The sequence below is a fragment of the Canis lupus genome, chromosome 3, assembly GCF_003254725.2.
Source record: "Canis lupus dingo isolate Sandy chromosome 3, ASM325472v2, whole genome shotgun sequence".
NCBI classification, from domain to species: domain Eukaryota; kingdom Metazoa; phylum Chordata; class Mammalia; order Carnivora; family Canidae; genus Canis; species Canis lupus.
In genome coordinates this window covers 63,283,091-63,295,143 of record NC_064245.1, presented here as the reverse complement: position 1 = coordinate 63,295,143, position 12,053 = coordinate 63,283,091, and the positions used below count along the sequence as shown (strand labels likewise).

Below are 12,053 nucleotides of genomic sequence, written 5' to 3'. Positions count from 1 at the left end.
CTTCTTGTTCATCTTTGATAAACTCGTTTGCTTTCTGTATTTTCCAAGTGACATTCCAAAAGCAGAAAATTTGGCTAGGGTCACTGATTACCATTGCCCTGACTTTTCAGGCCGATCTTCATTATGGCTCAATGGCCAACCTATGAGTTGGCTGCCCTCAAGTCAAATATTTACTACCAATCTAGTAAGTAGCAACTCTTTATTCAAGAAACTATGTAAGGGTCATTTGTCATGGGTGGGACTGACATCCTTCAAAGGTGGTGGTAAATAACAGGCACCATGGTGAACGTGTAGTGAACATCCATGTGACAAACAATAATTAAGAGACTATAGTGGGCTAGTACCTACTCAGTCCTAGACTCCCAGGAAGTCCTCATTTCTCTCCCTCAGGGTCCAATCCATGGCAGCATCTACAAAGACAGAGATGCCACCCGGCATTCCACAAGGACTTGATATCTTGGCCTGATGCATGACAAGAAGGGAACTGAAAGAGGAAGTAAAGAGCAGGACCTAGAGAGATAGAAGGTTCTAAGGAAATGCAGTTCCATGAATTGCTCTGGATGGATTTTTGCCAGGGTTCTGGGTTGTCCTTGATGTACTCACTGGTATCACAGCCTGTGCACCCAAATGCATTCTTTCCTGTTCTTGTTCTAGCTGATGTTACCCAAAACCATGCTCATATCTATAGATTCATTAGCTGGGAATCATACAGACCTGGCTGGAGTCTATCTCTGGCTGTGTGTCCTTGAGCCAGTCATTGAGCCTTTCTGGGCCTCAATGTCCTCATCTACAAAATTACACTAAGAAAATCTACTGTATACATTCATTCTACATGGACCACTGTGTTTGGAAACAGTCTTTCTATTGCTACTGGCATGTGATTGAACAGTGTCGACTCTTAAAAGCAGTTATCATTCCTTCTGAGATAAGAAATGGATGGGGACTTGGAAAGAAAGGAGGGACTTCTGAGGCATTGATTCCAGAGCAGAAGTATGAAGGTAGAAGGGGAATAGCATCAGGGTCCCTGAGGTCACAGGCTCCAGAGTCAATTTCTTGTACAGCCATCCTGGGGATTGGCTGATGCCCGGAGGGGAAACAACCAAGAGTTATGAGAGTCCAGGCCAGCGTTGACTCAGGGAATCCTTGGCTGATGCAGCTTTGAGGGGGGCAGAAAGGTCCTTTTTCATACACTATGGGAGGACCTTGTCCAGCATTCTGTTACATTCCTGGGAACTCAGGAACCCAGACACAACACTGTGAGGAAAGATTCCCCTTTCCTCTTAGATACCCTATCACCAGATGGAATCACCTGATGCCCAGAGCAGCATAGGTAATTCAGGATGAGAGGCATGACACCTACAGGGTGCACATTTGAGCATAAATCTGTTTTCAAGAACAAGGCCATGTGACAGCTACAAAAGCAATGACAGGAAAAAACAGAGGCCAAGAATGGGTTTACATGATTGCCAAGTTTCCCCTCCAAGAACCATTTTGGAGCAGGATGGAATCTTTTGGATTACATAAACCCTAAAGTTCTTTGATAATTCAGGATAGTAAAGGAGAGGGTATTGGCCATTCTGCTCATCTGGATAGATGGGTGCTGTAGAGAGTTTTATTTTATTTTATTTTTTATTTTTTAAAGATTTATTTTTTTAATTTTATTTATTCATGAGAGAGAGAGAGAGAGAGAAAGGCAGAGACACAGGCAGAGGGAGAAGCAGGCCCCATGCAGGGATCCTGTCGTGGACTTGATCCTGGGTCTCCAGGATCACGCCTTGGGCTGAAGGTGGCGCTAAACCACTGAGCCACCAGGGCTGCCCTGTAGAGAGTTTTAATCTGAAAAATCAAAGTGATATAACCCTTATGCAGCACCCCCACCCCACTGGGAAAGAGGTCATTGTCTTATAATTCTGAGGAAGCTATAAGGACATAGGGCTGGAAGGGATGGATGGTCCTATGGGCTTTGTACCAGTTCTCCAGGGGTTGGCAGTCTACTTGGGGACTTTTACTATATCAGGTTCCCTTAGGGAGTGCCTGATTATCCTGTTTCACTTGGGCTGGGCTGTGATCACTCTAATGTGGACTAACCCAGGTGTCTTCATACTGCCAAAGAATCTAGAGACTGCATGGTTCTATGGCTGCCTGTGGGAATTTGAAGTTCATCTGCAGCTTTGCCAATCACAAGATGCAACAGAGCATTCTTGGAGCAGTGGGGCTGAGTAGAGCTGTGAAGGAAAGATGGTTTCCATTCAGTCTGGATGCTAGTAATTTTTCCTACCTGTGCTAGTCTTACCTTGGTATCTACTCCCTCACTTGTTATGTATCTGAAGGTTCATCTTCCTCAAATCCTTTGCCCAAACTTAAGATATATGTGACAATATTTATCTATAAGAAGGAAAATCATAATGAAGTTAAAGCTCAAATTTTGCTATGCATGCAGCTGTGCTATTAATTTTGGCATTTCAGCTTTATTCGTGAACCACTTAACACCCCACACAGCAGGATGTTTTGGGTGCCTATAATAAAATTCATAAAGGAAAACAATTTAAATATCAGCTTAATTCATATAGATTAATTTAGTTCAAGTATAATTTAGTTTTTTTTTTAATTTGTGTTACAGAGTTATTATTTTCTTGGTAAAATAAATGTTTCTTCTTACTCTTCCCTAGCTGCAGAGGGAAATAGACAAGATATGGTCATCTGGAGCTTCCATTGCCATCAATGAAAAATTCTAGAAGCTATTATTTAATGAACTAGTTTCAAGTGAGTGGGTTATTGAATAAAGGAGGGATTGCCTTTGGAGAGAGATTTTAGAATGTAAAGAGTTTAAATCTGAACTGGGAACATGAGTGAGAAAAACATGACTCTAGCATGTTGAACACGTTAGTGTTAGGTTGAGGTCAGTATGTCATTTGTGACCCTACTGAACAAAGGATATGAGGAAAAAAGAACTAGCATTCATTTTTATCTATTATGTGCCAGGTATTGCACATGATATTTTAAAAACATTATTTTTCTGAGATTATGTTTAAAGCTAAACTCTGTGTTGCCTCACTTATTCTATTAAGCATAATAATAGTATTGGCATTATAGAATGGTAAGGTAACATATGTGGCCAACCTTTGGTGAGATGTTCATCTTCGGTCTAATTCGATTATGGATCAGAATACATAACTATGGCAGAAACCCATTGGTAGAGACACCACTGTGGGCACAGGGACTGGAATGAAGGCATTTCTAGAGGAAAGAAAATTGTGGTGAGCTCACAAAGGCTCCAAAAGGTGCCTTCTAGAGTAAATCTGGACATGGCTCTCTCTAGTCCTTAGTTTCTTCCTCTGTAAAATTGGGGTAATAATAGGACCTTCTTAGGATCACTGTGAGGATGAAGTGAGAAATATAAAATATTTTAGATAATGATTATGTATAACCGACTCTGTCTAGTCTCACTTAAACCTGCTAACTTTTGCACTTTCTTCAGTTTCTACCTGAGCCATCACTTCTTTTAAAAAATCTCTCTTAACTCCCAGATTCTAGATTAGTTTCCCCAATAGGTGCATTTCCATTTGGGCCTTGTCATTACACAACATGGTGTTTATCACACTCTACTATAATTTTTTGTTCAATTATCCACCTTATGATGAGTATCTGAGCACCGTAAGGGGAAGGAATAAGTCTTACCCACTATTTTATCCCCCAGAACGGTGCTTAGTTGACCCTATGAACTTGACGAATAATTGTTTAATAAGTTGAACTCTTTTTTAAATATATTTTATTTATTCATGAGAGACACAGACTGAGAGAGAGAGAGAGAGAGAGAGAGGGAGGCAGAGACACAGGCAGAGGGAGAAGCAGGCTCCATGCAGGGAGCCCGATGTGGGACTTGATCCAGGGACTCCAGGATCACACCCTGGACCGAAGGCAGGCACTAAACCGCTGAGCCACCCAGGGATCCCCAATAAGTTGAACTCTTAGCATCATTATCTCACCAACTTGTTATCATCATTTTATAAATAAGGAAAATGAATCTTGAAAAAGTTAAGTAACTTACTATAGTTTACATCTTGAGTAAATGGGAGGGAGAAGGATTTGCACCCAGGGGTCATGAATCCAAAGAACATGCTTTCTCTACTGTGTCATGAGCATTTCTTTCTATGTGCTGAGTGTAACACTATATATTTCCATATTATCTCATTTGGACTCTACAACAATCTTTTGATGCAGATGTATCAGTTTGCCATGTGAAGAAACTATCTTGAAAAGTTACGTGCCCAAGGTTGTGTTTCACAACTGAGATCCAGTCTTCCCTACCCTGAGAAATCATCTGTGATCATGAGTTAGGTAGGTATCCAGCAATCCCCAACAGCCAGTTCGGTAAACCCCAATAGTCAGATCCAACACGAAAGATCACCAGGCCTAAATGTATCAAACTTCTCCTCCTGAAATATTCTGACAGGCTTTGTTGAGCTCTGGATTTTGCCTTGCTTTCCTGTCTCCCAGCAGCAGCACTGTGCTGTTCCAGTGAGCTATTTATAGACCACCTGAACTATGTTTCAGTATAGTTCATATGTGTCTGTTGCAAAGTATTGTGGGAGTAATTCCTGTTTCATTGGCCAGAGAAAATGCAGGGGGCAAAGGAAAATAAAATAGCTGAAAAAAAAAAATACACTGCTTAGGGTGTGTGAAATCTTCATAGATGCATTTTTCTCTTTCCTCTTTTTAACATTTCTACCTAGTAACTGAATGTTTATTAAAACACTTGGCAAAGAGAATACCCTATTTAAATAACGCTCTTTAGATGATATGCTATTTTATAAGTATTGCACAAGCTTCTTTCCAAACCGCTTCTTTTCATGGTTAAAGGAAGGAAGATTCAGCACCATAGTTTGAAAAACAATAAAGAGCTAGGAAGCATTTCCTTAGCAGTCGGTTCCTATTATGCCAGCTGTCTTCTCTTCAGCTAGTAAGAAGCAATTGGAAGTTGTAAAATAATTATCCGTAAACAATAATAACCATACTATTGCACATCAAAAACATCATTGGTTAAGAATGAAATAGTGGGATGCCTGGGTGGCTCCGTCAGTTAAGTATCCAACTCTTGGTTTTGGCTTAGGTCATGATCTTGCAGTTGTGGGATCCAGCCCTACACCAGGGTTGGTGCTCAGGGTAAAGTCCGCTTCAGGTTCTGTTTCCATCTCCATCTGCCCCTCCTCCTGCTCTTTTTCTCTCCCTCTCTCAAATAAATAAAATCTTTTTAAAAAAGTAATGAAATAATGACTCCAGCTCATCAATGCTGATCTAGTATAAAAGGCTAAACTAAAATCTAAACCATCATTTCTCTAGCATCATAAAGAAAAAAATAAAAAATAAACCACAAAATCCTGCTTTCAAATTGTCCCTTAAGAAGAAAACAGCCAAGACACACACCAAGCTCTCTGAATGACATTGCTCACTGACATCAATGCAGAGGAAAAGATTCCAAAACAGGGTCACGGAGACCTGGGGTCTTGGTAAGTTCAGGCTACTATGACAAATACCACTGACTGGGGGCTTAAACAGCAGGCATGGCTTTCTCAAAGTTCTGGAGGCTGGCTGGAAGCGTGAGATCAGGGTGCCAGCGTGAGTGGGTTCTGGTGAAAGCTCTCTTCCTGGTTTGCAGATGGCCATCCTACTCACAAGGCACAGAGAGTAATCCTGTTTCTTCTGTCTCTCCTTATAAGAGCACTAATCCCATTCATAAGGGCTCCATCCTCACCACCTAATTAACTCCAAAAAGCCCTGCTTCCAAATATCATCCCACTGGAGACTAGGCTTCATTGTGTGAATTGTGGAGGACACAAAAACTCGGTCCATAGCAGCTGAGTTCTAGAACCATCTTGGACACCAACTTGTTCTGTCACATCTGTCTCTGGGCCGCATCCTCACCCATAGATGATTTCTTCCTTCTCTTAGAGAGTGCTGAAGTTCTGAAAGTAGAAACAGAACTGTAAACATTGAGGAATAAAGGACAAGGGGGAGTCTCCAGGGCAAATGGGACTTAAGATGAGTGGAAAGTCATGCCCCTGGGAAGAAGGACCAGCATGTTAGGACTGCACCTACAAAGAGATCTCCTTCTAGAGCACCAAAAAGTGGTAACAGAAGTGTCAAAAGAGATTCAAAGAGACCAAAAGGGTCAGGAGGAGAGTTCAGAGAAAATCAAAGAACCCCTTGGCTTCCTCTCCTACCTTACCCTCTACAAAGTCTGCACATACATTTTTCTATCACCCAATAAGATTATGTCACTTCCCTGTGCAGAATCTTTCAGTGGCCACCTATTGGCCTCAATATTAAAACAAAACAAAACAAGAAAACCTACTACATTTCTTACGTGTAATTCCTTTTTTATTTTTTTTTTTATTTATTTATTTATGGTAGTCACAGAGAGAGAGAGAGAGAGGCAGAGACACAGGCAGAGGGAGAAGCAGGCTCCATGCACCGGGAGCCCGACGTGGGATTCGATCCCGGGTCTCCAGGATCGCGCCCTGGGCCAAAGGCAGGCGCTAAACCGCTGCGCCACCCAGGGATCCCCTGTAATTCCTTTTTTAAAAAAGAATTTATTTATTTATTTATGAGAGAGAGAGAGAGAGAGGCAGAGGAAGAAGCAGGCTCCATGCAGGGAGCCTGACGTGGGACTCGATCCCAGGTCTCCAGGATCATGCCCTGGGCTGAAGGCAGTGCTAAACCACTGAGCCACACAGGTTGCCCTCTTTCATATAATTCCTTACCTTTGATTTTAAAATCCAATAATCTCTGAAATCCAGAGTCTCCTCCTACATATTTGGGAGCGAAAGTTGGTCTAAACTAACATAAGATTCTTTATCTTCTTTCTTTCTTAAGTGTGACTATTCAGTGTCAGAAATACTAATGGGATTGTCACAGGGCACTACCTCAGGCTCTGCTGGGAGATATATGATACACACAGTACAATTACTGTATTATATCCTAAAATCTGAAAAATATAATTCTAGAAGTACATCTTCTAGGTTTCTGGATCACAGATGTGGATACCTATTTTCTGATCAAGATAAACATAGTCCCCAATGGCTAAGGTCTTGCCAACTCACCCTCTACAACCTCACCCATCTATCTCCCCCAGGATGTATTCCAGATATTTTGAGTCTTCATCATTGCCCTGTGCTACAGTTTTGCACCTCACTATGGCTTTATATAAACCTTCTTCATGGCACAGAGGATCTTTAACTCACCTCTCATCTAGAAAAATACTCTGTACCTTGCAAAGCTCATTCCAAAGGCTCCTTCTGTAAAGCCATCCCCAGCCTGCCCTAGTCCCTGACTCTTCTGTGCCTGGATAGACTGAACCACCAACTAGCTCTTCTATGTACTTAACCATATGCACATTATAGAATGGACCATGTTGATTGTGACCATCTGTTTACAGGTCCAATGTTCCTCCTCTGGGCTGTAGACCCTTGAAGGGTAGGAGATCCCTTACTGATCTCTCACCTAACAACTGGAAGAGCTCCTGGAACTAGGAAATTGCCTGGCAATTTGAGGTAAGCACTCAGTAAAAAGCAATCCACCAGTCTAACACACCATGGAAAGATGCATCAAGGTCATTCTGATACAGGACAAATAAAGAGGCTGAGAGGCAAAGGCAGAGCTCTCTAACTTCCTTCCCAGAGCACAGGACTCCTCATTCTCCTGGCATGTATGCAAATTAGATCATTCCTCAGGAGCTGGGATAGAAAATATTCAACTACTTTTGTGGCCACAGTTCTGAAATTCAAATATAGCCAGGGTAGGCAATAATCACCAGAACAACGATATTGGCCTAGGGTGTCAAGGCTTGCAAAGGACTTTTACTTACATTTTCTCATTTGAGTAAATGCTCACAATAACTCTACTGTATAGTAGATGCCATTATTGTGCCCAATTAATAGATGAGGAAATGAAGACTCAGGAAGAATAAGCACTAGCAGTAAAGACACAAAAGTTAATTGAAAATAAGTTGGGGTTAAAAGTAGATTTATGGGGAAAACAACCAAATTTGAAGGAGAGAGTATTGGTCAAGGCCATAGGCAAAAAAAAAGGGGGGGGAGGGGACTTAAATGTCAGAAAATAGTGCCATACTGATGGCAGGAAAGGGGGGTATGGTTCTATGCATAGAAGGGTCTAGAGCTTTGATACTAAGAAAGAGAAAATAAGACCACCTGGCTGGTTCAGTTGGTACAGCATCTGACTCTTGATCTTAGGGTCATGAGTTTAAGCCCCAGGGTTGGTATGGGGCCTTCTTTAAAAAATTAAAAAAGAAGAAGATGAAGAAGAAAGAGAAAATGGTATAATTGCATTAGAAGTGGCATTAGAAAAAAAAAAAAAAAACCTGGTTGAGGGCTCCATGGCACCACAAAGCTAAAGTTGATGAGACTTATGATTTCCTTTAGATTAAAAGCAATATTATCACTATCATAGAAAATATAGAAAAACCAGAAAAAAATGGAAAAAGAGGGGCATTCTTTAAAACCAGTCTAAAGTTTCATCATACAAAGTTGTCTTTCCAGTTATTTACAATACAAATTTTTATTTTAAGGGATTTTTAAGGAGACGGATGTTATCTGTTAACTTTGCCCTCATCAATGAATAAGAATAATTATTTTCTTGCACTCTTGTCAACATTGGATATTTTTATTTCATTTAAAATACCAGATAATTTAGTGGGGAATCTCTGAAAGGGGAAAATAAGCCTTCACTATTATTTTCATTTGCATTTATTTGGTTAGTTGGGAAAGGTAAAAAAAAAAGTTTCTAGTCATTTATCAATATACTTCATATTTGTATTTTGCTTATTTATATCTTTTCTCCATGTATTTACTGGGATTCTGGTATTTGTGTTATTGAATCTATATGAGTTTTATATTTATTAAAAAAAAGTTACTCTTTGTCAAACTTCCTACAATACCATCTCTAGTTTTGTTGATTGCTTTTTAATCTTGTTTTTTTTTTTTTTTGATGTATAAAAGTTTTAAATTTTGATGTAGTCATATCTATCAATCATATCCTTAGTGATTTATTCCATCAATTCTAAGCTTGGGAAACTCTCCCCCTCAGGAGGTTTGATAAATATTCACATCTATTTTCTTCCAGATTTTCTAACAGTTAAGGTTTTAAAATATTTAACTCTTTAATCCATCTGGAATTTATTTTGATGTTCCTAGTGAGGTAAGAAATGTTCAAAATTCTTCTAAAAAATAATAAAACACTTAACGCCTCACATGTTCAGCTGATATTAGCATAAACCTTGAAGGCCAAGTAGTACCAGCTTCAAAGGCTGCAAATTTCTTAATAGAGTTTAGGATTTCCCCCCTTAATAACACAGCGTACAAAATACACACACTTGCCAGTCATTGCTCCAAGTGAGTTTATCAGCAAGCTGCACACCCAACATATGGTCTCTTTTTCATTATTAAGAAAAGTAAGTAATAAATAGGAACTGGGGCTCCCACCAATCATTAGCAAATCCTCCAAAGAAAATTAAGCACATATTGGAGTCTTGTCCCCAATGGACTTGTGCAATCTCTCCGACTGAATCATTTCACCAAAGAAAACTTTCCTTCCTTCCAATCACAGCCTCTAGTTAAAGTACATGGTGACTCATTCCAAAGAGCACATGCAGAAGAAACCAGAATACACGCGTTTGATTTCTCTCCATACTGGGGAAACATTCCTGTCTCTCCCTGCCTTCCAGCCCAAAGGCAGCCACGTCTGGAGCTGCACTGAAAAAGATTTGTGGCTTATTGTCCTGATGGATGCCAGAGTAATGGAATGGCTCTGTACTTTGTCCTGGAAAGGCAGGCCAACAAGGCATTGTGCTATTGACGGCTTGCATTATAATGGAGAAATATTAAGGGGATATTTCAATAGCCACCCAGAGAAGAAGCAATGATTATAAGCATGCCACAGTCTGCTTCCAAGGAGAGTAGAAGGGACATAACAAAAAGGGCAGGACAGGGGTGGAAATGTTCAGGGAGATTAAAAAAAAAAAAGTCCACTCAGAGTATACAGGTTAATGCAAACCCAGTTTGCTAGCTTGGTTCTCTAGAGAGGGGCAGTAACGATTCCTGGTATGTGAACTCCACAATTACAGCATTATTAATTTATGCAGCTCTGTAGACCACACATGGGACTTCATGGTAATTAAGTTACAGATAAAGTCAGGTTAGTTTCCTTCTGAATATAAACAGTTGTGTTCTGTTTTACACACACACAAGGAAAAACTGGTGGATTTTTAACCAAAGAATAGTGTCTAGTAAACATATATTGATCCTGAAACTGTCAGTAATACAATGTCTTTAAAACCAAACCAAACAAAAAGGCCACCTAGCAATAGATTTGGCAGAGCAGTAGAATAGTGGAGACTTTGCCAGTAAACCACTCAATGATAGAAGTGAGTAGGGAGATTGGAGGCAAGTGACTTGATGAGTCCCTCCTATAAGACCTGCATTAGCAATGTGCAAAGGCTTGAGCAGACACTGGAGACAAGGATAAAATCCATTATCATGGTCACCTGGAATGATCAGAAATGGATTAAACCAAGACATAACCCTTAAAAAGTGGCATACACTGAACCTAGCAATTTTACTTCTAGGAATTCATTCTTAGTATATAATCATTGTGATGACTAAATTTTGGGATGTCAACTTGACTGGACCACAGGGTGCCCAGATATTTGGTAAAACATTATTTCCGGGTGTGCCTGTGAGGGTGCTTCTGGATGAGATTAACATTTGAATTCATAGACTAAGTAAAGTAGACTTTTTTCCTCAGTGTGGGTGGGCCTTTTCCAATCAGTCGAAGGCCTGAATAGAATTAAAGCCTAAGTAAGAAAGAATTCTTTCTCTCTGTCTTTGAGATGGGACATCAGTCTCTACCTACCTTCAGACTCAGACTCAGGCTAGAACAACTTCGGGTCTCCTGGTTCTTAGCCCCGCGGCCCGGGCGGCTCCGCCAATGGGGCTGGACAGCGATTTCTGCTCCCGGGCCGCCCCGCCAGGGCCCCCCGCACCCGGCCCCTCGCGCCCGGCCACCTCCCCACGCGAGCTGGCAGGACCGGGCACGCGGCCCGCGGACACCGTGGGGGAAATACAGTCATGGCCACCCAGGTAATGGGGCAGTCTTCTGGAGGAGGAGGGCTGTTCACAGGCAGTGGCAACATTGGCATGGCCTTGCCTAACGACATGTATGATTTGCATGACCTCTCCAAAGCTGAACTGGCGGCGCCCCAGCTTATCATGTTGGCAAATGTGGCCTTAAGTGGGGAAGTAAATGGCAGCTGCTGTGATTACCTGGTTGGTGAAGAAAGACAGATGGCAGAATTGATGCCTGCTGGAGATAACAACTTTTCAGATAGTGACGGAGAAGGACTTGAGGCGTCTCCTGAAATAAAAGGTGAACCCAGTGGACTGGAAAACATGGAACTGGAAAGTTTGGAGCTCAGTGTTGTAGAACCACAGCCTGTGTTTGAGGTGTCAGCTGCCCCAGAAATTTACAACTCAAATAAAGATCTTCCTCCTGAAACACCTGGAGCAGAGGACAAATGCAAGAACTTGAAGAGCAAACCTTTTCGCTGTAAACCATGCCAGTATGAAGCGGAATCAGAAGAACAGTTTGTGCATCACATCAGAGTTCATAGTGCCAAGAAGTTTTTTGTGGAAGAAAGTGCAGAGAAGCAAGCAAAAGCCAGAGAATCTGGGTCTCCCACTGCAGAGGAGGGAGATTTCTCCAAGGGCTCCATTCGCTGTGACCGCTGCAGCTACAATACCAGTCGATATGATCACTATACCGCTCACCTGAAACACCACACCAGAGCTGGGGATAATGAGCGAGTCTACAAGTGCATCATTTGCACATACACCACAATCAGCGAGTATCACTGGAGGAAACACTTGAGAAACCATTTTCCAAGGAAAGTATACACATGTGGAAAATGCAACTATTTTTCAGACAGAAAAAATAATTATGTTCAACATGTTCGAACTCATACAGGTAAGAGTACCTTGTAG

General features: G+C 41.3%; 1 protein-coding gene across 1 annotated transcript; it reads left to right on the top strand.

Annotated features, from left to right (window-relative positions):
* The first annotated feature begins 11,132 nt into the window (after positions 1-11,132).
* On the top strand, positions 11,133-12,053 carry LOC112653662 (RE1-silencing transcription factor-like). The gene has a single exon (XM_025437922.3). It carries the CDS (start codon positions 11,142-11,144, stop codon positions 12,051-12,053), a length of 912 nt encoding a protein of 303 aa, XP_025293707.1. The 5' UTR covers positions 11,133-11,141.